Here is a 26,440-nt window from a genome sequence, read left to right as displayed (position 1 = left end):
CACAAACAAACATAATTAAATGATTCAGGTAATAACAAATATAAATCAGAACAGCCTAGAAAGGCTCACTGAACTGAATTCTGTATTAAGGGTAAGGAATACCATTAAATAATTTCAAAATATCAGAAATGCTGTCAATAGTAACACCTTTTTTTGATACCTACAGTTCATTTAGAAAGTAATGAGGTTATACTTCCATCTTATTTGGAATATATAATCGAATCACACTTCCATTTGACATAGTTTTATCCATATTCTATTAATCCTTAGCTTCTGTCTTTAAACTAGCCAATTTTCCTGTCATCCACAAATTTTACCACTTTTGGTCGTAAGGTAAATTCATCCTCTTTTCTGTTATTACTGCAAATATTGAAAATAGCATTCTCATTCTCTTGACCTATTCTCCACTGTACATATAAATTACCTCTTTATAAGGTGGATTTATGATTTATGCCTTATATTTTATTTTTCAGGATGCCTCTGGTTTCTTATAAACTACCTTCACCGGAAACAGATATTGCAAAGTCAAAAAACAAGGGATTTCAACTGAAGAGTGCTAAGGATGAGAATTCTGAAAATGTATTGGTCACTTCTGTGAAAAATGAAAATCTTATTTCTGATACATGGCAGAAAGCTGTAACAGCAGTATCAGAAATGGTAGGATTATTTTTTTAAAATAAATATATATGGCTAAGATAGTCAAGGCCTTCCATTCAGCATACATGTAGCCTAACACACAGCCTTTACAAAGTTTCACCTCTATTACTGAATCACAGAAGAGTTTTCAACTAGCAATGAGTATGCCTCAAGTTAACCTCATCTTTGCATTTCTATATTGTTTTTACAATAAACCCTTTCATTCTGCAGCCTTTCAAATACATTGAATTTTGGCTCTATATATGTGCTTTTTCATTATTGAATGTTTTACCTTATTCCTCAATAGAAATATAAGGAGAACATGTTTAATCATGGGATGCAGCTTTTACTCAAAACTTTCACAACTTCAAAAGCTGTGGTTACGTTCTCTTTTATACATAATTAAAAGTAAATTTTGTTGCTTATCAAGTGGTTGGTTCCAATATATTTTTTTGTTTGTTTGTTTGTCTGTTTTGGTCATTTTTAGACACATAGACTTTTACACTCTTACGGTGTAACTGTATTGTTCCTTTGCTTACATTCTTAAATTTCAGATCCGATTCTTACATTTCACACTTTTTTCTTCAGTTGAATTTTTCCTGTACAATTTTATTTTTGATAAATAATCAGAACAATACCAATTCATTACTTAAAATATTTCTTATTTATATGTGTATGTCATAGCAAGTAGTTGCAGTAAATTTAGGCTATTTAAAACAATGATTGCATAGTATTGATAACATCTATTTGACTGTGAATATGGTGTAAAGGTAAGAGCTGAAGAGCTGAAGGAGATAAAGAAAGAAGAAAAGCAGCTAGAAGTGAAAGAAGGACTGAAGTCTTCTCAGACAAAGTCTGGCAAATCTGGGAAAAATGCCAAAAAACCCCAAAAATCTCCCAAGTCACCTACCAAAAAGAAAGGTATTTGAAATACTGACTCTGTTATAGGACTGCTTGAGATTACTGAAGTGTAGATGTGACAGTCATCTGGAAAGGGATAACCTATGACATTTAATTTGCATTTAATTTCTTCTTTGAAATGTTGAATGTGATACAAAAGCATGAAAAACTGATGGTGATAAAGGAATGCAGAAGCCACTGAATGACCGCTCGGTTTCTTTAATTATATGTAATATTTTTGCTATTATCTAGGAGTTAATATTCAAAACAGAACTTTGAAAGTTGGTATGTAGTCTTTCATGCATAATTTAATGCAACTTCTAGAAGCAACATGATAAAATAATACTTGTTTCAGATCTGTGCATAGCTGCGTAGTTTAAAACAAGATCCACTGCAGAAGGAACAGCTATCACTCAGAATAAGCTTGTTTATGGTTCTTATAAACTGGTAGATGTTAAGCTCAAAGGATATATTTTGATTCACAACAGAGACCTACATACATGCATTCAGTAATGATATTCAGGAATATGTTTTGTTGTGTTGTTTAGCTATTTTTAAAACAGAGGCAGATGTTGGAGTAGTTTTTTGCAGTTTTAGCATGTCTTGCAAATATAAATCAGATTTGAAGAAATCTAGGTGTTACGTTAACGTAAGACATCTAAGTAGCCTTGTATTTGTATGCTTAAAAGGTAAGATGGAAAGTAACATTTCAGAAATATCTTGTGAGTGCCTGACTGCAGACACAAATTTACCATCAAAGTCCAAAGATTTTGAGGTAGTCTCTTTTTCTGCAGGACCTCATTCTGTTTCACCTGTGGCTGAAGAAAGTCCAGTTCCTTCAACCTCTGAACTGAAGAATCGGGAACTGACACTTAAAATACAGCAAGAATACTTTGCTGCCCTGAAACATGAGGGTATGTTTCTATCTAGTGGTGACAATTCTTTCTAATTTAAGGTATTGTGATAGTCAAGTTTCTGCAGAATAGAAGGTTAAATACTTATTAATACAAAGTTCAACATTGAAATTGCTTATTTTCAAGGTTGATAATAATATATAGCTTCTGGTACTCTTACTCTTCTCTTCCTAAGGCTCTTAATGCCTTTCAGTGCCTGTTTCATGTCTCTGTCAATACATTAGTAAGCTGTGTTTTCATCCACTTGATATCCTTTTCTCCTTGGACATTGTACCTTCTACTCATTTTCTAAATTAATGTCTCAGTGAGAGGCTATCAGTTCCTCACATTCTGAATTTTGATATTCTCAGTATTTTTAAAAAAATTGATGAAAATACTCCACATAATCTTGGTAGAGATTATTTTCTTTCTTAGTGCTCAGTAGCCAATCACTCTTCTTCAACCTGAGATTTAGAGTATAAAATGTGTGCAGGAAGCCTCAAGAAACAAACAAACAATGAGCTTGATTTTAAACAACTAGAAGTTAGCAGAAAGAAAAAGAAAGAAGAAAATATTTTTATCATGATTAAAATATATAACGACTTTGAAATGTTTTCTTTAAAATGTATCTGTAACATGATACATCCACACCATTAAACTTCTAGATCTCACTGCCATGTAGCATTTATTTAGTTTGATGTCACATGTGATTAAAGATACCCTGAAGCTCGACATTAGTTTTATCAAGATTCTTTTTACCTTGTGAATTCTAATGCTTATAGAATACACACTTTTGTAGAACATGTGGTGCAACTAGGATATTCTGAAAATTTAGTTATTCAAATTCTGAGATCCTAAAGAAATTTTTAGCTGAATAAATGCAGATTATTGTTGTAAACTTCAGATGCTTAAAACTGTCTTCTTCAAAATTTTATAAATAGTAATTGCTTATAATAATAACAATATTTTAACAGAGAAAGCCACAAAAACTCGGCTAAAACTTATAAAAGAAAAAGCATTAGCATTTGTTGAAGAGTTGACACTGAAAGCAGAAGAAGCTTATAGAGATATGGAAAAGTGGCTTGCAGCGAGGTTCCTAGCAGAAATATCCAGGTAATATCTATCCAATTTTGAATAGAAATATATTTTTTAATTTAAGGGTTATTAAAGATGTCAATATAGAAACAGACATTGTGCAAAATGTATCTAGAAGATAATAGTTTCATTTCATGAGCTAGAATTTAATTTTAACTTAAATAGCTGAATAGTAATAATGTCTTTCTTGGATGATTAACAGCTTCTGCCAACTATACTAGAGGTATGAGTATTTCTTCTGCTTTTCCACATTAAGGATTTAGCAGATTTATGAGCATCAACAGACACCTGGATATTCTGTTTGTTAACAGTATCAGTGGGTTCTGCCACTATGGGTTGTAGATTGTGGGAGTTTTTTTGTTTGTTTGTTTGTTTTATGTGCTTTACATATACCAGAAACATCTAGCTGCTGTTATTACCACCATGTGTAACATTTCTCAAAAATACTTCAAGGTTGATTGAAAAAAATAATCATAATCTTGGCTATTTTTCTGTCCTAGTGATTAAAATACCCTTGGGGCCACTATATGACCCTTAGGCCCTCTTGGTACAGTGCTAGATGGTACACCAAGGCAGGTCCATGACAAAGAGAAGGAATATAGGATGTGAAAGCTCCAACAGACTCAAAGAAGCAGAGCTCTATGTGCTGGTTTGTTCTGTTGGCTCTCCTGATGACAACAATGGCCGTAGATAACAACAACAACACCGAAAGACTTACACAAAGATAGCAACTGATGAACAATAAGAGCATGCCATTACATTTTTAATAGGAGTCCATGTGCCCCTCCAGAACGTTACTTTGGAAAGTATTCTATCCAGTATTTATTTATTGGCAGAGCAGAGGGCAAGGTATTGGGATCCTACAGGATGGAACCTAAAGGAACATGGATGTGAAATTTAATAAAAAAAGTATAAACATTTCATATTTTTCTATCAGCTCTCTTCTATGGCTAGCATCTGCCTAAATTTCTTAGCAGTCTTGAAACTTCTTGCTACCAGAGGAGGACAGCAATTTTGCTGAGTCCTGAAGTCACAAAGGATTTGTAATTCTTGCTTCAGAGCATAAACACATTAAAAAATGAATCTGTTAATATTCTCAATGAAAAATAATTATTTTCTGCATTTAAATTTTTTCAGTGTTGAAAAGCTGATTGAGGTAGGACGGCATTATATTGAATGTTCTAGCAAAATTCAGTACGAAATGAATTTAGAAGACACAGATTTCTTCATCAATAGTGATGTAAAAGTGATTCCTGATTGTGTTCCTCCACAAGTTCCACTAGTAGAGACTTCTGATAGTATTCTAACTATTTCACAACTTAACACACTTCATAAACATTTTCTACAAGTGGCACCTAAAGGTAAGATAAAAATGTATTTTATTACAGGCTTTTTATATTTTCAAGACTGTGTTCTTAGTATTCTCCTAACAGGTATCTCTGAGTGCAGTATTTTTTTCTAAGAGTGTTACATTTCACAGCTGTGTTTCCTATGTTTGCAGATGTTCCGTGTCAAGTCATAAACACGGGAGCTCACACTAACAAGTTTGTCAAAAATAAATTTTACAGCCAAAACTTTCCTGCAGGAAGGGTAGGCTGGTCTGTCTGCAAAGCAGGACTAACCTATGAGAGAACAGGATATCATAGTTTCTGATACCCGCCTTTGACTTGTTGTCATGGTGATGGCCTTGCTCTGGAAGTGTTTAAGCTATAACAAGCACACCCCACAGAACTTAGAAAGTGCTTTCTGTTGGTCCTTTACAGCAAGTTTCTGGTCACCTTAAAATACATAAATCAACAATCCACTGTGTTTCAGTAGGTATCCTAAGTCAAAAGATTTTAAAAAGGTCTACTTTCTCAAAATAGGTAACTCAAAAATTTTCTCTTTACTCTTTCACTTCAAAGATGAATATATCTAAGCTACAGAATGTGTACATGAGCTCCCTTCCAGAAGAAATAAAAAAACAAAAACAAAAAACAAACACTAGAAACTTATTTCTTTTTTTTTTTTTAACTCATGTTTGCAGAACAAATAAGTTTCCCATGTGGTCATTAAAATAAAAAATAGGTTCCCTTTAGCAAAAGGAGGCTGTTTAAATTGCAAAAATAATTCTTATATTAACTTTTATTTTATTAGGTTTTATACACAAGGAAGTATTTATTGAAATTTTTATAGATCTGATTAATTCAAATCTTGGAACAAATTACCTTCCCAATGCATGGATGAACCTAACACTTCCAGATGTAAGTTAACTACTTTCATTTCAACAGATCTATTCGCGTAGAAAATGCAGCATTCGTCTTCCTCTGACAAAGTCAATTATGCATTATTATCAGTTCTTCCTTAAAAATCTTATATTTCTTTAGAGAAAGATTCTAGAAGTCAGTGAGACGGTAATGAAATGCTTTTATACATCAAAATTATTTACAATTTTCATATCACTTCAATTCCTTTGAAACCATGGAAAATTCACTTACAGATGTTAAAGTAAGATGGTTTATGTTCTTTATTCCAAGATTGGCGAATGAACTTTGGAGCTGCATGACCTTAAACTTACTTATCCAAGATTTTCAGATTTAGAAATATGAAAAATTGTAGTTCAGTCTTTCCTAATCTTTCATCACAGAAGTCATTGGCTAATTTTACTTTGAGATGTTGCTGGTAAGCATATGAGATTAAAAACTAATATATGCTAGTTTTAGCATATTTTGACAATTATTTCTGAGACAAAGTCACAATTCACATTAAGATCTTAACTGGACTTCAGATGGGGAAAGAGCTTCATTCAAATATTCTTCACGCAGATGAATTGCATGAGTAAACCACTTTAAAATTGCTGATTTTTGTGAAAACTAGACACTAATATCCTCGGTATGTAAAAAATCTAACCTTAATACAGGAAATCAATTATAAGGGGAAAATATGAGTCAAACATTCAGTTTGATAATAGAGCACTTGTACATGTATCTTGATGTTCTCTATTCCTTAATAACAGTTAGTGCTTATAAGTGTTGTTTTTTTTTAATAATTGGATTTACCTTTACAGAGTTTTCTTAGTAGCATGGCTTTAAAAGGAGACTTGTACATTTATAGGGAAAGCAATAATTTCTATGCTAAATGAAACAAATGAAGCATAGACTACTGCATATGTTTATTCTGCACAAGCTGTACTGAACGGAACTCACCATTTCATCTATTCAGTGGGTGACAATAGAATTGCACATAAGGTTTCAAATTATAGAAAGCAGTGTTATATCTGCCAATAGTAGGCAGATGGCATCTACACAATAAAATTGACTCAGTCTGCATTGCCTAAGGCTCTAATCCCTATAAATACATTTTCTTCTTGTGGAACTTCAGCCTGGAGCAAACCAGACATTTGACAAAGACATATTTATATGGAGCAGAAAGTTGTAGAGAGGCACGTTGTAGGTTCACACTGGATCAATAATGCAAAAAATAAACTGTGACAGATTTCTTACCTCCATGCATCACTGTACAGGGAGAAGTGGGAGGTAGTCACTTAATACGTTCATGTTTGAGGGAAATATTGTTCCAAGGGTTTGGAGTGAACCTCAGATGCTTCTCATGAGGACATCATGCACATGTACTTGAAGGCAGTGAGGGAACATCAGTGTTTCTACTATACAAAGGCTCTTTCGTTTTTTATAATATATATATATATAAAATGTTATTACTAAGTAGAATTATGGTTGTGCTTGCGCAATGTAAAGTCACTATAAGCTGTAATTTTCATAGATTTATTGGTGTAGCTGCACTATGTGGGCAAGGATAAAGTAGAAAGAACTCCCAAACCATTATAGATCTTTGAAATCTTGCTGCAGAACCTTACATGTTTATGTGTGCTTATGCATGTATATATGACAATATTTATTATTTCATTTTTATAGATACAAAATCTGACAAATTCATTTACAACGAACACAGAACTGATTGACTGGCGCAGATTCATGTTATCAGCAGCACAGCCTTGGCCAGTGCCATCTGTGACACAGCTTCTCAAGACCCTCCATGACTTTATGTCAGTTGATGTAGATGGATCAGGCTTTGTTACACTGGAAAACTATATGCAGGTTATAATTATTTTCTCAATAATATTCTATTGTTAATCTCTTTGGGTAAAATAATGTATTGTAAGGTTTTTTCGCACTCAAACATTCAGCCTGAAAACATGTTTTGCTATTTGAGGGTGATGTATGGTGAAAATATTCTTCAGGGAATCAAGGGCCAGACATCTGACTTATCCATATATTGCAGGTACACTAATCAGAGTAATAAAGCTTACTTTTTATTTCCATTTCCTCTTTGAGGCATAAATTAATTTCAAGTGAAAATAATTCACATTCTAAAGAAATTGCTCAATAACCATTCTAACTGCTATGAATTGTCACTACTACTAACTGGCACTATTTAATTCCAAGGGATAATATGGGATTATTGTGTATACTGTCATTAAAAGAACAGTAACAGTATATTTTGGATTTAAGTAAAATTTAGCCCGCTAATTTATTGTGAACATATGAATTGCTTTTATTGCAATTTTTAATATCAATTTAGAGCAATTAATGTCAAATTTCACTAGGTCATTACTAATGCCATTTTCTCATAAATTCATGCTTGAAAAAAATGATTCATGTTCTGTAGAACATGCTGCACTAGAGTGTTAATGAGTCAGTGCAGTCCATAAAAATAAGGATAGAACAATAGCAGAGTAAGAAAAATAGTTATTCAACCACCTCATAGGCACATCATCTACCATCTGCTTTATTTCTAGAAAAGGATCTCAGAAGCAACAAAAAATTTACTTTCTTGCTGTTGATTTGCTCAGTTTTCTCTACTACCTTGCATGGAGAATAAGCAGAAAAAAATCTTAAAAACTCTTGATTTTTTTTCCTTCACTGCCATGCTTTGTAAAAAAAGCACATAAAAATAATAGTGCAATATTTTGTATAAACAAGATTTTAGTAATTAATCTGAACTATGGAAAAGAATGTAGGTAGTAAAATACATATCTTCATCACAATATGTTAACAATGTCAACACTGAAAGACTGTTGCACCTTTGTTTTAGTACCTATGGTTCATAAGATTTACAATGATTTGAAAATCCTGTTTTAGCACCTTAAACAAAACAAGGATTACACTGATTACACTATTTTAGGATAACATCGATCGATAAAAGTGAAAATGAACTTGACTCTGCTTTAATACTGAGACTTACATGCAAGCAAAATTTCATGAAACTTTGATTTATTAATTTTATTTTACTGTCTAAACAAAGAACAATGGCAAGCAACATGCAGTGAAGATAACAGGAAGAGACTTCCATGGGGAATTTGAGGTGTCTCAGTATCTGCACTTCTACTAGTACACTATGTAGCACTAGAGAACATCCCAAGGTGATGGAACTCAATTGACCTTACTGTGACATTCTTTGCCCATTTCTAGCTTGATTTAACAAGATTCAGTAATGAGCAAGTGAGTTTTTTTGCAGATGGTCTGGTTCTGGCCATCCCATTTTAGAAGGTAGGATCTCATTGAAGTTTCTTTACAACTACCTTATTCATTTTCACAGTTTTCAAGAACGTAGTGTCACATCTATGCCACTCCACTTTCAATAGTTCTGAAATTATCCATAATAAGTTGAAAGAGCTACTTTGTTTGATATCATTGTAAATTAGTAACAAATTCAGCTTGATTAAATCCAGCATATACGTAGAGCACAATGAAAATAACACCTCCTATTTATTTCCATGGAAACTGCTTCAGATGCAAGGAGCACAATAACACTATTTGATAGAGCAAATTCTCAGCTATTAAATACTGTTTTTCGATGTAGTTGCTACCATTAGATATGCACTCTTGCAGCAATGAATAAGAGCTTGGCATGTTACACTCATAAAAATCTGCATGACTGTTCAGAATGTGTTACTGTCACCATTGCTGCTAAGCACCACTTAGCCCTCACTGTACTCACATCCACTGTTTCGTCTCCATAAACATTCAGCAGGTGCTGATAGAAGTCAATGAGTGCCATTTTTTTCTGCATAGAGGAATTCACTGACACACCTTTGCTACATACATATGTCCATGTCAGACACAGTTCTGTCAGACTGCCCCCTATGCTGCCATCTGTTACACGGCAAATAAAAATAACTGAGTATCTGCCTCTGACATTCTGTGCCAGCATAATAAAGTAGAAGGCATTACTTTCAGAGTAGCCCTTGTATTGTCTCAAAATTTTTAGAGCATGAAGACTGTTTTATTGTAATATATGAAAATAAATGACTTTTTTTTTTTTTTTTTTTTTAGGTTGGCTTATGGTTTAAGGGAAATGAAGATCTAAACATGACAGAAGACTGCACAAAACATTTGTGTTTTGATAGGCTAGGGCAACTCTTGAAAGTAAGTTTAGAAACATAGCCATTTGGAAGAAACCACTAGCTGTTAGAACTCCTTTCTGAGGTTGCCCAGAGGGGTTGTGGATGCTGTATCTCTGGAGGTGTTCAAGGCCAGGTTGAATGGGGCCCTGGGCAACCTGCTCTAGTACTAGATCTAGCAAGTGGCAACCCTGCCTGTGGCAATGGGTTGGAACTTGATAATCCTTGAGGTAATTTTCAACACAAGGAATTATGGGATTCTGGGATTCACAGGAATCACAGAATCACAGAATTGTAGGGTTTGGAGAAGACTTCTGGAGATCATGGAGTCCAGTCCTCCTGCCAAAGCAGCTCCCTAGCCCAGGTTGCACAGGTAGGCGTCCAGGCGTGAACATACCCAGAGAAGGAGACTCCACCACCTCTCTGTGCAGCCTGTTCCACCACCTCTCTGTGCAGCCTGTTCACTTGCAGTGCTCCGTCACTGCACTGTGAAGAGGTTCCCGTGCATATATGTGTGAAGCTTCCTATGCTTCAGTTTGTGTCCAGTTCCCCTTGTCCTGTCCCCACAGATCGCTGAAAAGAGGTTGGCCATGTCTTTTTGACTCTCACACTTAAGATGTTTTATAAATAATATTTTATCATTGATAAGATCACCTCTGAGTCTTCTTTTCTCAAGGCTGAACAGACCCAGGTGTCAATGGTTTACGGGCAGGTTCGGTCCAGTTCTGTGATGATTGGTGCGGGGGACCCACGGACCCACGCCCCAGGAAAGGGGAAGGGGGAAAGGGAAAAGGGAAAAGGGAGATGGGCCTAGAAACAAAACAGTGGCAACAATTTGAGGAGGAAAGCTAATTTACTAAATAGATATCAGAAAGCAAAATAACACAACGTAATACAATATAATTGGAATTGAAGCTAATAAATTAAATAAAATGAGCAAGAGAGAGTGTCCAATAAACTGAAGGCCTTACGCTAACGCTGAAGGCGGACGGCAGCGAGCACCCACTGCTGAGTCCATCCCAAAGGGAAGAGAGTGTCCCATGACTGCAGTTTTTATCTTTCCCTCTGGGCAGAAACATGTAAAAATACAAAACATCGCACAGTCCTCTGGGGAATGTAGTTCTTCTCTTCTGAGACAGGTATATTCATAACTATCAATGATCCACGGAGCTGGAGCATTAATTCTTCAACTCCCAACATACCACATGATGTCATGATGTGGAATATCAACAACACAACAAAAACCACAAAACCATGACACCAGGTCTCTCAGCCTTTTCCCATAAGAAATGTGCTCCAGGCCATTAATCATCTCTGTGGCCCTCTGCTGGACTTTCTCCAGGAGATCCCTGTCTTTTTTGTACCAGAACTGGTTGCAGTACTTCAGGTGAGGTCTGACCAGGGCAGAGTAGAGGGGGAGGGTCACCTCTCTCAACCTGCTGGCCATGCTCCTTTTAATGCACCCCAGGATTCTACAGTTCTTTCTTGGGTCTATTCTTTCATAATTGCAGCAATACTTGAGTGGCTTTTGAGGTCAGGTGATGGTGCTTCAGAATCTGATTTCCATGTATAAAAATGTAATAAGAAATGTAGAAGGGAGGAACAGGAATCCATGAATTATCCTTCAGTATTCTAAAACACAGAATTCAGAATTCCTGTTTTCTGTTGAACTGCATTAATTTCACTACACAGTGACCAGCTTTGTAAAGAATAAGAGACAAATGATAAAAACTTCTGTCTAAGCTCAAAGACATACCTGTGGAAGTGTAGTTATAATTTGAATGTAGCTAATAGGTTTTCAGCTAATTTGTCATGATATCACATTTTGTGAATTTCTTCCTTGTTTTCTGAAAGTTCTCACTTGAGAAAAAAGTTTGATTTATCTCAGTTTAAGCACGTCTTTAAGAATACTATCAACATTCAGCAGTTTTAATTTCAATTTTTCTGTACAGCCTGTGATTAGTATTTGATGAAGTGTCACTTGCAGAAATTAATGTATTTCTGTCCTTTTACAGTTTTTCTTCAGTTTATTTGCTGATACTGGAAGAAGTCCTGCACTGCTCAACTATTCTGAGATGCTACTTTATTTTGCTTCCCACTCTGATCCTATTGAAGGTGTTTACAGAGCACTTAGTGTAGCTACTGGAACATATATTCACAGAAAAGAAGAAACTTCTCTTTTATGTGAGGTAAAATACTATAATAAAATTATACATATTTATATACATATATAGTGGTGCTTGCAAATCACTGATTAGTTACATTTCTGTAAATATTTGTAATGAGAATAGCTCCTACCCTCATAAGCAGGGAACTCCTGGGAACTCTGAATATATTCCCACAAACTTCAATAAATAATACTTAGAAGTATTCTTCCTGAAGTCTTAAATTTTGCTTGTTAAATAATAACATGAATTTAAGATGTTTCCTGGTAACTGCCCATTGCAAAGATGAACTGAGAACATTTTTTTTACCTAATCTTAGACAATTAGGTCCAGCTATGACTCCGAAGGAATAAGACTATGATGTGACTTATGATGTTGTCATCGGGAGATACAGAAACTGATTTCATTACCATTCTTACTTTCTTTCCCACTATATATTTCTTTGGGACATTTAAAAGTACATACACTTTCGTTATTATTTTCTGTTTTTCCAGTTTGTGTGTAAATCAATTTAACATTAAATATGTTTTAAATTGTTTTTAGAGCCATGATGAATGTATTGTCATGTCAAGTGAAAATGAGCTTTTGAACATTGTTATTGTTTATGGAGCATGTTATTCTGTTACCATTTTTTAAGGACTCAGGACTGCCATTACTGCACTGTATGCATCACCTACATGTTACTGAAATATGGTACACTTTCTGAAGCCTACAATGCATATCTGTACACACCTTGGAAAAAACTCAGTCCTTTAGATAATAAAATATTTCATTAGTTCCAATTGACTAGAGTGAGAGGGAGGCAGTAGAATTTTTAAAACTGTCAGTGAGTGAATCTGAATATGAGTAAGTCTTTTTCACTTTACACCTGTCTTTAGAAGTGAGACCAGTTATCCTTGGGGTACTCTACCACCCTCTGACTTGGAAGTCTGGGATGGAGAACAGAATAACCTCCCCGTACTATTCAGGTGAAACTATCTATAGATGTTCTACTCCACCTGGACTGTCTCAAGACCATGGGGCCAGAAGGGATGCACCCAAGGGTGTGGAGGGATCTAGTAGAGGTGATTGCCATGCTGCTTTATACCATCTATCAGTGTTCATGGTCAACTACGAATGTCCCAGAGGATTGGAGACTTGCTAGTGTGACTCCCATCTAGAAGAAGGTTGTAAGGAGGATCTGGGGAACTACAGGCCTGTCAGCCTGTAGTTAGTGCAAGGAAAAGTTTATGGAGCAGATAATCTTGAGGGAGATCACACGGCATGTGCAGGACATTGGGGGATCAAGCCCAGATAGCATGGGTTCATGAAAGGTGGGTCCTGCTTGACCAACCTGATTTCTTTCTATGATTGAGTGACCTGGCTGGTGGATGAGAGAAAAGCTGTTGATGCAGTCTACCTAGTATTCAGCAAAGTGTTTGATGCTGTCTCCCACAGTATTCTCCTGAAGAAGCTGGAAGCCCCTGGCTTGGACAGGTATACTCTTTGCTGGCTGGAACCAGCTGGAGGGCCAGGCCCAGAGAGTGGTGGTGAATGGAGTCACATCCAGCTCATGACTGGCCATAAGTGGTGTTCCCCAGAGTTTGATACTGGGGCCAGTCCTGTTCAGAATCTTTACTGATGACCTGGATGAAGGGATTGAGTGCAAGTAAGTTTGCAGATGACACCAAGTTGGGAGGAAGTGTCGATCTACTGGGGGCTAGCAAGGCCCTGTAAAGGGATCTGAGCAGGCTGGATTGCTGAGCTTAGGCCAACGGGATGAGGTTCAACAAGATCAAGTGCCAGGTCCTACACTTTGGCCACAACTACCCCAGGCAGCACTTGTCTTGTGCAGTCTTGTGCAGATTGGCTGGAAGACTGTGGAAAAAATAGACCTGAGAATGTTGGTCAGTGCTCATCTAAACATGAGCCAGCAGTGTGTCCAGGTGGCCAAGAAGGCCAATGGCATCCTGAATTGTATCAGAAATCGTGTTGCCAGCCAGAGCAGAGAAGTGATTGTCGCTCTGTACTCAGCACTGGTGAGGGTACACCTTGAGTATTCTGTTCAGTTTTAGGCCCCTCACTACCAGAAAGATATTGAGGCTCTGGAACATGTCCAGAGAAGGGCAGTGAAGCTCATGTAGGGTCTGGAGCATAGGTCTTATGAGAAGTGTCTGAGGGAACTGGGATTGGTTAGTCTGGAGAAGAAGATGCTCGGGGGAGACGTTATTGATCTCAGCAGCTACCTGAACAGTGATTGTGGTAAGGTAGGTGGTGGCCTCTTCTCCTGCATAAGTAGCAATAGGACCGGGGGAATGATCTCAAGTTGCATCATAGGAGGCTCAGTTTGGAAAAATTGCCTCTCCAGGAGAATGGTCAGGCACTGGAATGGGCTGCCCAGGGAGGTGATTAGTCATTGTCTTTGGAGGTGTTCAATAAATGTTTAGAGGTGGTAGTAAGGGACATGGTAGTGGAGAAGTGTTGGTGAACGGTTGGACTGGATGATCTTAGATTTTTCCAATCTTAGTGATTCTGTTATTCCATGATTCAATGATTCTAGGAACTTAGGATTCTATATTCCAGTGGAAAGTTCTAGATCTTGTGTCACTGGATATAAAACAACACAACCTCTTCTCTGTGTTTTTTTTTGTTTGTTTTGATACTGTCTTGTTGGGACTTCTCTTAACTAACTGCACATCACCTGTGTGTCAAAGGATTCTTTGACCATGTCACTGGTGGAAGAGACCGTGCTCCAGACCTCCCTCCAGCCCTGCCCCCACTTCCCCCGCACACACTCCAGGGCTTCAATGCCTTTCCTGCAGTGATGGGCCCAAAACTGGACACAGCACTCAAGGTGCAGCCCCACCAGCACAGAGCACAGGGGGACAATCGCCTCTCTGTTCCTGCTGGCAACACCATCTCTGATGCAAGCCAAGATGTCAGCCACCTGGGCACACTGCTGGCTCATGTTCAGCCAAGCATCAATCAATACCCCACATTTTATGTACGTAAATTTCATATGTGTGCCCTTTACAATCCTGTTCAATACTGAAGAAATAACCTGAATTTATAAAACTGCTTCTCCAAAGGGAATGAGAGTTTAAACCACTAGCTTCAGTACAGCCAGCATTTCATGTAGGATTTTCAAGAACCACAAGGGGGCAAAAAGTAAATTCTGAATTGGTTTTGTGTCAGCTTTGATTCAGATAATCTCTATAAAATAGAAAAGCTTAATCCCTGAAGACATCCAAAATAACATTCATCTTAAAAATATGAAACTAAACTATCATCTTCCAGTGGTTGCTTACATGGTATCTAAATCTCCAGACTACCTTCTTCCACTGGAAATCCAGTACATATTATCAGTGGAATATTCATCAGTAGAACATAAGGAGCTGCCTGATTCATTCCCAGCTTGCAAACCAACACACAAAGACAACTTTTTTAATTTGTCCCTCTCTTTTTCTCATTTTGTACTAAGATTTTAGTGACTCTTGATTGGTAGTTGCCTAAAAAAAATTAATAATATAAATGAGATGAGAACAGACAAAACACATATTAGAGATTTCAGTCACTTGTACTGACTTCAAATGCTTAGCTTTTCAGTCTAAAAAAGGTTACTATTTGGCTTGTGTAGATACTTCGTGAAATGTAAATGATTGAGTGGAAGCGCTATACGTAAGAGCAGATGTTTTTATATTCTCCACTAAGTATTAAAAAGCTGGCTCAGTAATTTCTCCTTCTGTACTGTAAAAAATAAAGAATGCATCAAAGGCTAAGATATATAATATGGCGGAAACTCAGCACTCTGTCCTTTGCAATAATAAGAAAAAATTAGTGGTTATCCTATGCAGAATGAACTAACCTAGACAAAGTGACCTTTGTGAGGTCCTTTCTTATCTTTATGCTCAGAAATCTCTAGAGTGGTGTGCTTTTTTCTTTTCTTTTCTTCAGTTTGGCCACCTCTAACGTTACCACGAAGACAACTAATTGCTTGTACTGTGTTTAGTTTAGGGCCCTTCACTACAGGAAGGGCAAGGAGTTACTCAAGCATGTGCAGAGAAAAACAGTGAAGCTAATAAAGAGATTAGCTAAAAAAGATGGCATGTATGAGGGAAAAGGTGTTGGATGAAAGGACACTGGGGAGAGACCTCATTGCTATCTACAACTACTGGATTGGAGGCTGCAGCAAGGTTGGGGTCAGTCTCTTTTATCAGGTGGCAAGAGATATGACATATAAATTATCTCTATTTGCACTATGGGAAGTTAATTGGATGTTAGGAAGAATTTCTTCACAAAAAGGGTGGTCAGAAATTGGAACAGGCAGCCCAAGGAAGCAGAGGAATATGTATTCCTGGAACTATTTAAGAGACGTATATACATGGGAACTAAGTTATATGGTTTAGTGATGGAAACTTGGTAAGTTAAGCTGATGGTTGAACTTAATGATCTTGAAGATCTTTTCCAGCCTCAATGATTCTATGATTCTTAGATTCTATGAATTAACAATTTCGCTCTGCACATAAATACAAAGTTCTTGGTAGAGTGTTGTAAATATTGTTTATTGTATCTATTAAGTACTACTATGTTGTGTTGTTTTGGAAAATATTAATTTCTCAGAGGAACATTGTTGAGATTCCTGGAAAGAGCTGATTATTCAATTTCTACTAATGTCAGTGTTATAGATATTTCTACATTTTCAGTATCAGTTCCTTCATCTTATAGTTCAGTGAATGATTTTACATATGTTGATGATTTTTATTCTGCAAAACGAAAGTTTTGGAAGTGTGGATATATAACCAACTGACTCCTAAATGAATCACATCTTACTGACAGATTATCACTTCATGTTAGTTTGTTCTTTTTTTCTTAGACTTTTCCTTATACCAAAATAGAAGAAGATGAAAATGAATCCTTGAATTACAGAGGTGAAGGAGCAGTTTCACTGGCAACTCTGCTCAAAGTGTTTCACGATGGAGGAAGTAGGGATGAAGATTATCATAGATTTAGTAGGCTGGAGACGGAAGGCAGTTATGATAAGGTAGGATGGTGACTCAACAGATGTTTTGTACCTTACATTGTATGCTACAGAAATGCCTCTTGTAATCTTTTTGCTTTTCCTCAGATGTTTTTTTAAGCACTTACCTAATAAATTCAACAGATACTTCTTTTTTTCTTCAAGCATTTCACAAGAATATACAAAGAACTAGGCAATGAAGATCTGACACCTCTTCCAGTTGAACTCCTTTTGAAGCACTGTTTCATTCAAGATTTGATTAAGAAGTACCAAGGGTACAAACTTCATGTAAGTACTGACTTCAAGAACTATGGACTTCCTAGGTAGTCAAATAGAAATTTGCATTATCCTAGAAATGTAATTAATTTATATACTGCCAATTTGCATTGTGGACCAGATATACAACATAACAGATTGTAGATCAGACAAGTAGATTAGACATGAAAATTTTGTCCATCAAAGAGTGTGCTGAAAGAATCATAGAATCATCATAGAATCACCGAATGATTTGAATTGGGAGGAACCTTGAAGACTGTTTAGTTACAGTTTCCCTGCCATAGACAGGTATACCTTCCACTACATCTGGTTGCTCAGAGGGCCCACCCAACCCACCCAACCAAAGAGTGTCAGCCTAAGTGGGAAGATAGAATGCATCTTAGATAGAAACATCTTTACCCACTCTACTTCCCTTTCTACTTTCCCTGGCCCTTTTGATTTAATTGTGCATACGTTTCCTAATTTGAACTATTTTCCAAGTTCACTGAATTTCTCATAGGCCACAGCATTTCTGGAATGATCTCTTTGTTCATTACGTGATCTGTCTCAACAACTACTCTTTACATAAACACCTCACTGACTTAGTAACACTCAACATACTGCAGTCTCTCCATAAAAAGAAAAAAAAAACAACAAAAAAAACCCACTACACAACCAAAAATAAAATGTAACAAGGCTGTAAAATGAGTAATGCTGTATGTGTATACACTGCTATTTACAAGGAGGGGAATTATTTTTGAAAACCTTCACACAAACAAGAAACTGAATATCAAGAGCACAGTGTTTACTTTTAACCAAGATTTCTAGAACCACTTTAAGAAGAAACTATTTTATAGTGACTAAAGGGTGACTTGTAGTATACATTTAAAGTTTATTAGCTACCATCAGTAACCTAAGTTATTTGTGCCTGGTAGGATGTATTCAAGGCAGAATAATTATAAAATTTGTCACTGTCTGTGAGAACCACCATACATCAATCTGATCAGTAGCTGGGCTTTCAGAGTTCATACTCCAGCCAAAAGTAATTTTCACAGCTTTTTTATTTGATATTGGGATCATTTAAATAATACCTTTTTTTGTTGATATGATACTCACTTGATGCTTGTGTCTCCTGACTTGATAGTTAGAGGATGAAGAGCTTTAGTATTTGTTATGCTTAGAATTTCCTCTTGTAAGCGTTGATACTGAGATCACCTCAGATATAGTATTCCATAGTTTCTATGATTAAGAAGACAAAATTATGTTCCTTGACTGCACTGATAAATACTGACTGCTATTTTATGCATGTAATCACCATTTTTCAGTCTTACTTTCAAATTCTGACTTAGTAGTGAAGACTTAAAGACCGTAAGCTCTTACTCAACTTTACACCAAATAGTTATATGCACCAGAAAACATACATAGGGAGCCAGTGGCCACTCTTTCATATAGGAAAGGATTCTGGTCAAAAGCACATGTACTTCAGAAGTAGTTTTCCTCTGACAATTTGTGTAACTATACTTGGTAACGTTTTCAGTCTTTACACAATTCCAATATAACAAAACAATATTCTTAGCATCAATTACGTTTTAGAAATTCAAAAATCTCCCAAGACTATAAAAATCTCTATAAAATGGAAATCCAACCACAGTGCTGTTATTTTGAGATCTTTTAGAAGATAAATATAGCAAAGATAGGGTGTGGTTTCTAAAGTCCAAATGCTTCTACTACTTCGGTCATAAACAGTGGAAATGTTCTGCTGAAAAATATAAATCAAATATTTAGCTTATAATTGGTAAAAATTGTGTTGGAACACCAGATTCCTTTGTCCTTCTGATGACCTGTTCAGTTCTAACCAATAGGATCTCTGAAAAAGAATATTATCTGAAGGTGAGATATGTAGCTGTCTTCTGAAGTGAATTTGTTGTTTCAATTTGTGTATCAGTGGGCTGGCAACAATCTGCATAATGACAGCCTTCCTGTGAGCAAGGATCAATTGCAATAAATTAAGTAGTCTGTAATATAATCTACAATTCTTAATGCTTTAATTAATGTATTATTTTCAGTAATCTACATTCTTATCATTACTGAGGATAACAATGTAGTTTGAAAATTAAATGGAGAAACATTGTTTGGTAATTTCAACACTTTTAGGTATTTAATGCTATGTTACATTTTATTATTCTTCTTTCAACTCCTGAATAGTATAGTTATCACTAGTTGCATTTAAAAATAAATAAATAAACCTAAATTTGAAAGCTGGGAGACCGTGCTGTATTTCTGTACGTCTAGTTTCAGAATGCATTTGATAGAGGATCCTGTTTTAGGCTTTAGGCTTCCAAATTACTTATCATATTTTAACTGCTGTTTTTTTTACTTTAGTTAATCATTTCAGTGACACTGCCTAGATATTAACTTCAACTGGAGTTCCATTGGGTTAGGATTTCTTATGATGTATAGTAAATATTTCTAACAAACATTCAATTGTAAGCTGGGCAATTATTAAAAAATCCTGCTTATATTCACAGCATTCATTTAATGTGAGAGAACTCAACATGATTCAGAACTCAACATATTATTTCACAGTGTAAAAACATGTCCTGTCTTACACAGAGTTCATGCAAACTCTTTCAGTTAAGTCTTACAAGGCACAGCATATAGTTCATAGTCAATACTTAGGGCTTTAGAGGAAAAGTGTTGCTGAATCATTGTGTGTAGGCAGCAGCTGTAATACTTAGGAAACTTGAGAAACCTTTTTCATGTGGTGTTTTAAATGTCCCAGTGCACAATGAGATGTTTAACACTATTTAAATACCTAGTCTAAATAAGAGACCTATGTTAAACTTCTTTTGATCATGTATTCCATCAAAAATACCAGTAGAAATGCAAAATATGCATGAAAAATATCACATTTCTGACATAATAGTGCTAAATATATTTGTTAATGTAACAGAAAAATGATGTTTACTTCCTCTTATACAGCCCTAGTAAAACCATGGGGGAACTACTTCACTAGCGTTTTGAAGTTATTCAATTCTGATTTCCTTTGCAAAACTGGTAGTTACATAAATTAGATCTGTCCAGAGGAAACTTTCTGCTTAAATGCTGTTCTATCAATCTCTGTTCTGCATCAAATTATAATTTTTGATTATATCATTCTTACTTTTTTACTGACTTTAACTGTATTTCTGTGGCATTGCTAGAGCATAGATTTTCACTTCCCACACACATGAACACAGCAGCAGTACTGGAAATTACTAGATAAATAATTTGTTCCATGATGATTAGCAGTAGCTTTCTCAAGCTTATTTTTTACAAGAATATATGCTTATGCCTTATATTTAAAAAACTCATAATCATGCCAGCAGCACTATGGTTTACTGAGATCATCATCTGCTTTGTGTGGTAGTGATAATAGCTGATAGCAAGCTTGCTGCAGGTTCCATTTGCTAACATTTGCTTTTGTCAACTGAAATTGAAACGTTTTTTTCTGACTCAGTGTACAGAAGTAGGCCTTCTTAAAATCCAGTACTTCTTAGAGTCAAAGATGAATGTTAGCCCTACCTTCTAAAACAAAGGACTGGCAAAATTTATCCTTTATTTCAGTTCTTTGGTATTTAGTGGAATGCTCCTCATAAATAGCAAGTAAAATGAGACATCATTTAATACAGGCAGTTCATGCTCTGGAAAAAAAAGAGCTCTATCTTTAAAAATTGGCACAAAATACATACTGGAATATGTATTTTAATTTAAACTTATTTATTTTATAGAAATCCTGAATACAAATTATTACTGTAATGGAAAAATGTACTTACTGACAACAATAACTTTCTCAAATAAAATTTGAAAAATTTATTTTATCACTTTAAATTATCACTATTAATATTTGGTGTGAACATTCAGAATGTTAGCTTTTTAAATTACAAATTGCTTGTTTACTATTGAAGTGAGAAATTAAAAAGGAAAAACGAGAGGTGATCTTATTAATGTTTATAAATATCTTAAATGTGAGAGTCAAAGGGATGTGGTCAAACTCTTTTCAGCAGTCTGTGGGGACAGGGCAAGGGGAAACAGCCATAAACTTGGGCATAGTAAGTTCCACATCATTATACAAAGGAACTGCTTCACAGTGCAGTGACAGCACTGGCACGGGCTGCCCAGAGAGGTGGTGGAGTCTCCTTCTCTGGAGACGTTCCAGACCCGCATGGACGCCTACCTGTGCAACCTGGGCTAGGGAGCTGCTTTGGCAGGGGGTTGGACTCCATGATCTCTGGAGGTCCCTTCCAACCCCTACAGTTCTGTTATTTTGTGAATCTGTGAATTCAGTGCATTAAAAAAAATGCCATAATGCGTGTAAGTCTATAATGTCTACAGGTAGATGTGTGTTTTTCCACAAGTTGCAGTTACTTATTTTATTGTATTTCTTTGATATGTGAGCACCTGATTGAGAGTTAGGTGTCCCTGTTCATTGCAGAGGGGTTGCACTAGGTGGACTTTATATGTCACTTCCAACTCAAACAATTCTATGTTCCTATGATCATTTTGAAATATGAATGTATAAGAAGAATCTTTATTGAAAATTTCATCTCATTGTGTTGTGAAAGATATTTCTGGTTCAAACAACAAATATTCCATGTTCAAAAAGTATTTACATCACTCTTCAGTGATAAGTACAAGGAAATCCTTAAGATCTCTGCTTACTTTGAGAACTGTTTTAATATACTTAAGTTTCATAAAACCCAGAACCAGCAGTATTATGTGGATAACATGAAGGCATCATCTCAGTGATATGAAGGAGGCATCATTTACTCTTCTAGAGTTTGCCATGAAGAATGTTCTTCATGCAGTTGCCACTGTATCGTTATTTTTTCACAAGCATGTTGAGCATACCTAGTGCTAAAGCTGAAGGATAGTGCTGGAAAGTGGGAAGACATTTCATGTTAGCTAGGAAATGTATAATTTATAGTAATATGTTTTCACTGAAGTTATTTTTTTCTTGGACTCTTAGCCACTGCTAATTCTTGCTTGACAGGCACTATTATCTGAATTTTTAAGACGGATCAGGCTTTTACATCAAATGATCCTTTTTAACTTTTTGTTTTCCTTTTCTTAGGATATTAATCTTTCTTCAAGGAGATGAACAAGCACATTCAATTGATGAGAAAACTACCTGAAAAGACAACAATGTATGAAAAACTGTGGTTTATAAAAGAATACATTTTTTGTGTATGCAGCGAATGAGTGCTTGATCTCTACTTTTATTTTCCATTGAAAAGATTCATTCATTTACTGTAGCAAGAGTAAAATCCTGTAGCAATTACACATTTATATATTTAGTTCAAATAAAAAAATAATTAAAAAAAAACACACAAAAAAGAGCACAACAACCAGAAACAATAAAAATGTTGAAAACAGGGAAATAAATATGCTATTTTGTATTAAACAACATGATAGACGTTTCAAATAAAATAAAACTGGTTTCTGAACATAAACAGAGGTGACTGTGTTTACTGAAATGGTAGAAGAATAATATACATCATATTCTTGTGAGCTAGTGTATATGTCCAAATTTTGTTAATGTATATATTGTTTAAATAAATATTTTTCTTTAATTTTTTTAAAGGTGTCAATTCTATTAAAAAAAAAAAAAAAGTAAATGAAAACATGGTCTTCTTTCACATCACAATAAATCACCAGAAGAACGTGATGTACATGGAAGCGTAGTGCTTTTTGATAGCAGAGATGACAATTGTTTTTTATCTAGCCTTTGCATCAACATCTGCCTCTGACACTATGGGTCAGCATAATAAAATAGGAGACATTATTTTCGTAGCAGCCCTCATAAGATATATAATTTGATTGATGTTCAGCAATTTGGAAACCTGTTCTGAAACTCCTTCATCAGAATTGAAAGCATAACTAATATTTTTCACTGTTCACAGGGCTGTTTAGCCAGTGTATCAAAATGCATACAATTATTTGACATCATCTTGGCTGACACTTCACTGCACCTTCCCTGCATCCTGTTTTAAGCACAGGCTGTGCCAGTCACATGGTGAAGTTTGGCTCTAGAGAGAAATAAGTGTGCACCCAGGCTGCTCAGTAGGGAGGAGCTGCTGCCATGATGGCACAGGGCAGGGGACAGCCACAGCATGGTGTCATGTTTAAACTTAGTTAAACCTCCTTACTTACTGCTGAAGTTGTGTTATTTTTTTTCTACATCCACTCAGACTCTGGTTGTCACTCTGTTGAAAGTTGCTCTGGGGCTGTTTGCATAGTTTACAATCTGACAACTGCCTAAATTTTTGTATTCTATATTCTATGATTTGCTTAGAAACATGATTAATAAGTAGACACTTCAAAATGCCCACTCATAGCAGAACACTGCTTCGTCATTCTGGGATACTTTTATCTGCATTTTGGCAGCATCCTAGTAACAAGCATACCAAACATTTAAAGCTTCCTTTCTTTGGTTTGATTCAACAAAGTACTGAAACAAACGATGCTCTCTAAGAATACAAATCATCCAACTGAAGACAGCTAGCTTGTAAGGAACCACAAACCTTTGTTGAGGAAAGCTCTCTGTACAGAACAATTTTACATTTTTATTAATTATTCATCAATTTTTAGCCAAGTATGCTTGACACAATATAGTATTTGCATACTGTGTCTTGATATTCCTAGATGACTAAAGTTTCTGCTTGAACTATAAAATAATTATGTACAAAGTAATAGCAGGATGCAACAAAAAGAGAAACTGGCATAGTTAGACAGTGTCTAGCAGACTAACCCCTAAAATACGTTCTGCTTTCTGTAAAGATAAAATAATGTGTTTTGTTAGAATTGTAAAACTTCCTGATGCCAATGGTAAGCTCATTTTTTTTTGTTGTTGATTTCAGTCAAATTTTGAAAGGAAACTTGATAGACTACTGCAGCAGATCAAAGAATCCGTGATACACAAATTCAGAATAGAACTCATAAAGCTTACACTTCAGGCAAATAATGTTGTATCTCTTCAGTCTACATGTTTTGTGCTAACCACACAGGCACATTGTAGCTAAGTACAATCTTAGAAACAGATATAACCCTGCTGTGCCTCCGCAAACCATGTTGAAACCTCAACATCCTCGTTTTACCTACGACAACAAGCTGCATGATGCATACAAATTAATCTGCTTTTTAAAATTATTTTCATAGCACATATAACTCAATCAATTTTTCATTGTTTTTTATCCCCAATATTCTTGAAATATTACATATATATACTCACTCACACAAGATTTTGTCTTTTTTCTCAGTGAAAACTACTATATGAATATTAAAAAAATCATAGTGCAGTTCTCTGCCCCAGGCAGAGAACTTTGAGTCTTTTTTTTTGCTTTTGTTCTATATCTAGTCTCTTTAATAAAAGCTAGGTTCAATTACTAAGTGTTAAATTCTAGATTTATGTACTAAAGTTCTCCATGTAAAAACAGAAATATATTCTTTTCAGAAAGGCTTTCCCAAGATCTGTAGCTACCAATGAGTTAGGAAGGAACATCAGCTAGTAGAAATCGTAAATTGCTCTTTCAGTTAGGATTCTCACAGGGTCACTATTTTGTCATACACTATATGCTTTATCGGTGGCCTGAAATAGAACAAAGAATTATTGCTGATAAAACTTGAGAGTATGCATGAGTTTTGAATTAGTGATGAATAATAGAAAGTGAAGTGGATTGCATGACAAATTATAAAACAATGCAAGTGTAATACAGTACGTATGGTTAAAGCAAAATCATAGTTTTAAAAGCAAAGAGTGTAGACTCTGATTATTTCTCTTAATGGATATTACTTTATTACAATCGAGTGTCACAGTGGATATTCGTTACACTTGGAGTTCCCTCCATAACCACAGGGCTCAGAGCATAAAAGAGGTGGTTGTACTTATAAAGGGGGAAGGATGAGTAGCAATGCATTCAAACTTGGCAGTGGAGTTGTATCATATTATGGTATCTGTGCTTCAAGCACGATGTTGAAAACTCATAAGCACTCAGAGAAGAATCACAGGAACAATGGCAAATCATGTTTTGTATCAGAAAATTCAAGGAACTTAATATTTTTGCTTCAACAAAGGAAAAGGGATCAGGCTTCCACTTAGATCCATGTAAAGTGTCTTCATTCCAGTATACAAAGGCATAGCAAGATTCAATGGCTGGAATTTTAGGCTTCAAAACAGCACAGCTTTTTCGCAGGAAAGTTTAAGGGTTGAAGGAACTAGCTAAATGTCATGGTGAATTCTTCATCACAGAGCCACAAAGTCAAGATGAATAATCCTTTTAAATCTATGTTGTGATGGAAATTGAGATAAGAAATAACTCCACTTTTAATATTAATAAATTAGAATTAAAAAAACCCAAAAACCTGAAAAACTAGTTCAGCTTTGAATTGATTGTATATAATTTGTTTGGTCCTGTCTTTGACTGTGTTTTCTTTTAACGTATTTTCTGTCTTTTACTATTTTATTTCCTTTACTCCTTCATTTCGCTTAGAAAATGAAATGGGTAGCCTGTCTTAGAAAAGATGCAAGAGAGTTTGTATTAACAATATTCTTATCACAATTAAAATTACTTACTTTTCATCCTTGTAAATATGTCCCTTCAAAAAAATCAGCTAACTAGAAAATACCGCTGACTTAGGTATTCTCTTAACACTTATTGGCATGAAAACTCACTGTAAAAATCTGTCTCAACATATCATTCAGTAATGATTCCAGACTGCAAGAAAAAAAGCCCTCGAGGCACATCTCTCAGGAAGCAGTCTGGCACAAGAGTAGAAATATTCTACAAGTAACCAGAATCTTTAAAAAAACAGCATTTTACTTACTTTAAAATGTGGCTACATGATGTCACTTTGCCACCATACTAACAAGTTCCTCAATCTGCTCTGTGGTCCATACCTCAAAATTTCCACTGAACATGAGGTTCACCATTTGTTTTCTTTTCATATTCTTCACAAGTTAAGCAAGCCATTTGGTGAAAAGCCTCTTAGCTACACTGAATTTTCTTGATGTCAGTAGCCTGCCAAAGTTCTCATAACCATTGAAAGGGGCACAGAATGATAG

General features: G+C 35.5%; 1 protein-coding gene across 1 annotated transcript in view; it reads left to right on the top strand.

The window, feature by feature from the left end:
• Positions 1-22,789, top strand: part of SPEF2 (sperm flagellar 2) — a 61,006-nt gene extending 38,217 nt beyond the window's left edge. The window contains exons 24-35 of the mRNA XM_065739712.1: positions 474-657; positions 1,407-1,557; positions 2,331-2,450; positions 3,404-3,542; positions 4,662-4,885; positions 5,661-5,767; positions 7,436-7,618; positions 9,857-9,949; positions 11,940-12,113; positions 16,942-17,109; positions 17,251-17,373; positions 22,454-22,789. Of these exons, the coding sequence (XP_065595784.1) occupies positions 474-657; positions 1,407-1,557; positions 2,331-2,450; positions 3,404-3,542; positions 4,662-4,885; positions 5,661-5,767; positions 7,436-7,618; positions 9,857-9,949; positions 11,940-12,113; positions 16,942-17,109; positions 17,251-17,373; positions 22,454-22,480 (1,693 nt within the window). The 3' untranslated portion in view covers positions 22,481-22,789. The remainder of the gene's footprint in view (positions 1-473; positions 658-1,406; positions 1,558-2,330; positions 2,451-3,403; positions 3,543-4,661; positions 4,886-5,660; positions 5,768-7,435; positions 7,619-9,856; positions 9,950-11,939; positions 12,114-16,941; positions 17,110-17,250; positions 17,374-22,453) is intronic.
• Positions 22,790-26,440: the final 3,651 nt, after the last annotated feature.

The sequence above is a fragment of the Cyrtonyx montezumae genome, unplaced genomic scaffold, assembly GCF_038088225.1.
Source record: "Cyrtonyx montezumae isolate F1298 unplaced genomic scaffold, pur_monq_1.0 scaffold_25, whole genome shotgun sequence".
Classification (NCBI taxonomy): domain Eukaryota; kingdom Metazoa; phylum Chordata; class Aves; order Galliformes; family Odontophoridae; genus Cyrtonyx; species Cyrtonyx montezumae.
Note: the sequence above shows the minus strand (reverse complement) of the source record. Positions and strands in the feature narration are given on the sequence as shown.